This window comes from Contarinia nasturtii, unplaced genomic scaffold, assembly GCF_009176525.2.
Source record: "Contarinia nasturtii isolate CC-2019 unplaced genomic scaffold, AAFC_CNas_1.1 Cnas_scaffold_414, whole genome shotgun sequence".
NCBI lineage: Eukaryota > Metazoa > Arthropoda > Insecta > Diptera > Cecidomyiidae > Contarinia > Contarinia nasturtii.
The window spans coordinates 4,148,375-4,154,039 of NW_022197768.1; the positions used below are offsets into that span (position 1 = coordinate 4,148,375).

At 32.3% G+C, this 5,665-nt stretch overlaps 1 protein-coding gene across 3 annotated transcripts in view; it reads right to left on the reverse strand.

Annotated features, from left to right (window-relative positions):
• Window positions 1–559: 559 nt before the first annotated feature.
• Window positions 560–5,665, reverse strand: part of LOC116338529 (protein obstructor-E-like) — a 20,253-nt gene continuing 15,147 nt past the window's right edge. Inside the window, exons 3-7 of one of the 3 annotated variants that reach the window (XR_004200902.1) lie at window positions 4,934–5,143; window positions 3,351–3,539; window positions 3,008–3,218; window positions 879–1,015; window positions 560–810 (exon numbers count right to left, since the gene is read on the reverse strand). Coding sequence is in view for 2 of the 3 variants with exons in the window: in XM_031763861.1 (XP_031619721.1) it covers window positions 2,353–2,476; window positions 3,008–3,218; window positions 3,351–3,539; window positions 4,934–5,143 (734 nt within the window). In the remaining variant the exon portion in view is untranslated. Of the gene's footprint in view, window positions 1,016–1,764; window positions 2,477–3,007; window positions 3,219–3,350; window positions 3,540–4,933; window positions 5,144–5,665 lie in introns of those variants that run through there. The other 2 variants (XM_031763862.1, XM_031763861.1) reach the window with 2 other exon arrangements.

The window sequence follows — 5,665 nt, forward strand, 5'->3', positions numbered from 1 at the left end:
AATGATCGAATGATATGTGCTGGTTATGACTGGAGATGCTCGTGTGTTAATCGGTGTAGTTTCATGGGGCCGTGCTGTATAAATCCGAAATCACCGGGAGTATATGGTCGTGTGACATCTGTTCGCTCGTGGATCAAAAGCAAAACTGGAATTTGAATTCTACGGCATATCTCATTTTTCAAAACCAAATCTTCGTTCGAATTGTAATCGTGAAATAAATATTTCAATGAATATTTGAATCAATGGTACAACATTTTAAGGCACATTTTTGTTAATCGATAGCTAACACAGCGAAGATAAAATATTACCCCTTATATTGGCCATCGTTTCGTTGGTAAAGAAGTATACTTACCGAAATCATTCAAAATTTATCAATAAATTCCTTCAAAAGAATTATTGCGTCCGTTTTGATTTATCTAAGAAAAATGGTGTAAAATGATTCGAATAGATTTTGAGGTTGTCTTTTCATTTATTCACTATCTCCAAAAACTTATTTGTGAAAATGAGTCAATTGTCCATATTTTGAAATTAAATTCCATACGTATAATAAAAACATAGATTTGAATAACAAAAACAAAAGGGAAAACATAAAATATTTTAATATTAAAAATTATTTAATACATTCAATTTAGCGGAATAAATAAACGTTTTCGTCGATTGAATAGATGTATTCGATGTAAATATTTCGTTTTTGTTGCATAAATCGCTTCGATTTGCATATCCCTGTCAGTCTTTAGTTGATGTTCTTCGCAATAAGATTTGATATGTTATCGTGTGTTTTCTTCGTTATATTTCTTTTATCGTGTATTTCTTAAAATTTAATTTCGATTTTCGTTTTATTTGATTTGATAAAAAAAAAAGAAAAGATTTTTATTCACTCTAATGTTTCCATTTTCGAAATCCCGCTGAACAGTGAAATTGTGGTGTTCATCAAATATTTAACTGTTGCACATCTCAATCTCAGTAGCCCGCTTTCTTGAGTGCTTTCAAGTCGACTTTACCGTAATACTCTTCACTGTATGTGTTTAGAAAATGGTATGATGTTTTTGTTTTTAAAAATCGAAAATGTGTGAAAAAAGAGAGAAAGAAAAAAAGGTAATGAGTAGAGATATTTGTTGCTAATATTGTTTGCTGTCGATAGTTGCAAAAAATTTCGGCTAAATTATGAAGTGAAATAAACATTTCGAAGAAGTTAATATCTCTCTATTATAGTGTGAAAGAAATGTGTGCCATCACAAAAGTGCAGTGATTAAATCATTCGTAAAGACAGTTTGTTCCTGATTCCCCTTACAAATCCAGAACCGTTCGATTTTATGTGCCATATTAAGTGAATATTTTGAGAAACGATTAGGCACATAACTACAGTTATCTGGTCTGGATCATAATTTGGCCACTACTTTGGTACACCTTTAATGTGTTAGTGGTTACTTGTTGCAAATAAAAAGAAATTTCTTGTGCTATTTTGGGTGTAATAGAAAAAAAGTTGGCTGATTTCAGTATCAGTTTGAGTGAAAATACACAAAAGCTATCGATATTTGATTGTTTTATTTTGACTTTTTATTCTCTTCTTTTTCTAATAAAATAGGCATTATGGTTAGTTTTTTGTTTCTTTTTCTAGATGTATTTGAATGGTTCTGTTTTAAGAACTTGTGTGTAGAACAGATGCCTATCGCATATTAATAACGATGAAACTATTTTTGCTACTAATTGAAAAGAAAACATGTGATTTTATATACATTCACAAAAATGATTGTTTTGATTTTGTTTTTTTTTTATTAATTGATGACGGTGGACTATTATTTCTCTTGAATTCTTTGTGTCATTAAATGATGTCACGTTTTCTTATACATTAACAGTCTCGCATAAATGTTTTCAATAAAAATGAGAAGTTAAAATTGATTGCCATTTTGGTCATCTTATGCATTGGACAAAAATGTTCATATTTTATGACAATGGTTGCGTTTCGAAATGTCCGATTGCTTTGGAACAAGAATGATGTTAAGAATTGAACATTGGAAGATATTCATGCGAAAGTAAGCAAATGCAGGGATTTCTCAAATGAAACAATAAGACAATCAATGTTTATTTCCATTTTTATTTGTTGGATATTGCAAATTGAATGTGTGATTCCACATTCGAATTTTTCGACAATGTAGCCTTCATTTCTTTTTTCATATTGTCATAAATTTCGGTTGATTGTTGGTGTTGGTGTTGTTTTTTGTTTGTGTGATGTTCTTGTTTTTGTTGTCATTTTATTGTCAAATAATATATTTATAAATTATTTTCGAGACTCAGATTATAAGGTAATAGTTTTAACTAAATAGAAAAGGGAAGCCAAGATTTGTCCTTAATTTACGCTTCCTTTTCGGCAGATGGACGTGGTTTGGACGGTGCTTTGTTTGATGTACTTGCAATACCAGCTAACAATTCACTCTTACGAATGCTCTTCAAATCCAAGTCTCCGTAGTAGTCTTCGCTGTAATGTAAATAGATGTTTGTTTGTTTTTTACAGAAAATTTCAGCAATTTCATGTCATTTTTTTATGGTCATTGGTACGATATATGTGTTTTTCTATGTTGATGGTTTTTTATATTATTTTATTTTGATAGGTGTGTGTGTGTGTGTGTGTGTGTTCGAATGGAAAATGTCTTATGTTTGCAAAGATTGAAAGATAAATATGTATTAGCACAAAGTTTGGGAGATAATTGTTGTTAATTGGTTGTAAATGAATGTGATTAGATTGTTATTTATAAATTAATTTCTTTTAAATCATGTACAGTTTCACCAAGGTGCACAGTTGCAAGCATTTGTTACATGAACGAAAAATTTCAAATATAAGCACGTAATCTCTGTGGAATACATCGAAATAAAAACCTACTAAGCACGATTGGCAAATTAATAAAAAAAAGCGAATCAAGCAACACAGAGAAAGCTAAAATGGAGTGCAACGAAAAAAAGCAAACGAAACAAACAAAAAATAAACAGTGATAATTATGTGATCACTTACCATCCGGGAACATCTTCTGGGTCTTCACAGTTTCCAGTGCCATCGCTGTCACCAATTTTGAATACTGTTCCGATTGGACAACCATATTCACGGGCAACACCTTCCAGACAGATGTAGTATTTACGGCAATCTTCTGGGTGAGCATGACGTGAGAATGAACCAGCATTTGAAACTTCACCGGGTGCTGGGCAATTGAATCCATTGGCGACTTCTGCAAGTTTTCATTCAAAACGTGATACTTTGTTTAGCGCACCGATTAATTTATACAAGGCATACGATTCATTTATTTAGTGGCAACAGAATTACGAAGACCAAATATAAAGCAAAAATCGTTTGGGTTTACCTTCGTTTTTACATTCTGGAACTTGGTCGGCCCACATACAGACACGTGCTTCACGATCATAAGCTAATCCAGGTGAACATTGATAACGGCTTGCTTCGCCATTCCAGCAATTCCAAAAAACATCGCATTTATTTTCATCGGCAAAGATACCATACAAGCGGGAACAGTGTGTTGTTGAAATAGCTGGTTCTATAAATCGCAAAAAGAGATATAAAAGAAATGAATTCATTTGAACGATGAAATGCTTGAGGTAATGATGAAATCGAACAATAAGAATAAATTTCTCAATATACATGGAAAACATTGTTGGAAATTAGTAAAACAGAAATGGGTAATTTCAAATTTTTTTGAAAATTTGCGGGGGAAAAGGTTTTTACTTCAATCAGAGATCAACCCCAAACTATCAGACATTAAATTGGCTGTTGAATCGTCGAAAACAAAAAATGAAGTTCTAACAGACGACACTTTCCCAATTTTCGTTGAAAATAAAAACTTGCATCAATGTATGGCCAAATTGGTGTCAAAATTTGGCTGTTTCCACATAATTTCGACCATGAAATCTCTCCATTCATCGTGTGATTATGATTCAGTCAGTTGTCTGATGACATAAAGAATAAACGAAAAACGTGTGGTTTTAAGATAGCCGACTCCATAAATCACATATGGACGTTGTAAAGACGTTGTAAAGACATATAAAAGAAATGAAATCAAATAATTCGAACTTTTCATCGTCCGTAAAGATAAAAACGAAAATGAAATAGAGAAACAAGAACAAAGCAATGAACGACAATCGACAACGCTTTGAATCATCAAAAATACGTCAAATTTTTCAAAGGTTTAGAAATCTTGCTCAATTCAACAAGTGTGTATGGGCATTGAGTGCATCGGTTTTTTTATCATTACTTCATTTCTCTGTGTACTCTTCACTCTTTGCATCTTACTCTATTTCTTCTTTTTTTTCCATCTCTTGTTTACTGTATTTGCAGACAAAATGTAGAGAGAGAATTACGTAATCAATTGAATGGAAATGCATTTCAATTCCGTACATGTTTATGGTTTAAGTTGAAGCCGAGAATGTAAACTGTAAAATAGTAAATTTGTCGAACGTCAAATGGAAATGTCAGTGTCCATTACTTGAACCGTTTGTATTAGCGTAATACTATCAAATATAATATAATACTAGTTGTTTACCAAGTGAACGAACGTGCCAAATGAATACCTAAAACTGAACATTGTACACACACGAAGTTTGACGCATTTTTCGTAAAACGGTGACAGATGAATAAATTGAGTGTGAAAAAAAAAATTCATCGAAGCACATTATCGAACGAAAAAAATAATTTAAACGGTAAAATGCAATCGATTTTGATGGCAAATACCAAAATAGATGAATCCAACGAAGCGTTTACACCGTGAATGTTCGAGTGCGTGCATTGAATGCGAGACACCAATGCGAATGTGGTTACGTCTCTCTCTCTATCTCTATCTCTATCCCACTTTCTTATTATGTATGCAAGCGTCTCATTAAATTTGTTTGTTCAATTACGTTCGATGTACAGCGATAAAGATAGCTAATTAATTACCAAGTTGGGTACGATCGCCGCAATCAACGTTGTGCAAATAATCACAGTTTTCTGTTAAGAATTTCGAATCAGATGCATCGAAAGCAAGACCATTTCCGCATGTTTTCAATTCAGCTACATTATTATCACATTTCCAATATTTATCACATGAATTTTCATGTGGGTAAAAGCCAAAATCATCTGGACATTTGAAGCTTTCTTGGGCCACTGCTGTGAAATAAAAAATAAAAAAAAACAACATTGTATGATTTAATAATGTTATCATTCGTTAAAATGTGTGTTGAATATTTGGTTAGTGCAATGCAATGTAATTTAGTTTTCAAATAAGGAGAAATTTCGTGCGATCACCAGACACTTTTTTCAAATGTTCGATGTGATGAAATTTTTCGAACATTGAGTCAGTGAGTGGTCAGAAGTTATTTATGGATAACATCAATACATTCACAATACCGAAGTGGGGTGCTGTACATTTCGCACTGATTTCTTATCGAAATGCGAATTATTACTTAAACCGCTTTAATTTAAATAATACCATGTTGTAATCAATTTTCAAATTTCTACTGTTTATGCTGCGTTGTCAACATATTTGCAGCCATCCGTATAGCGATAAATATGCAATACTTTTTTCTTTTACTTTTCGTTATCGCTCATTTGTGGGGCGTTGTAGAGAATCTTATTATTTTTCAATGATCAGCGGGTAATTCTGCATTGTCATTTGATTGTAATGGTGCT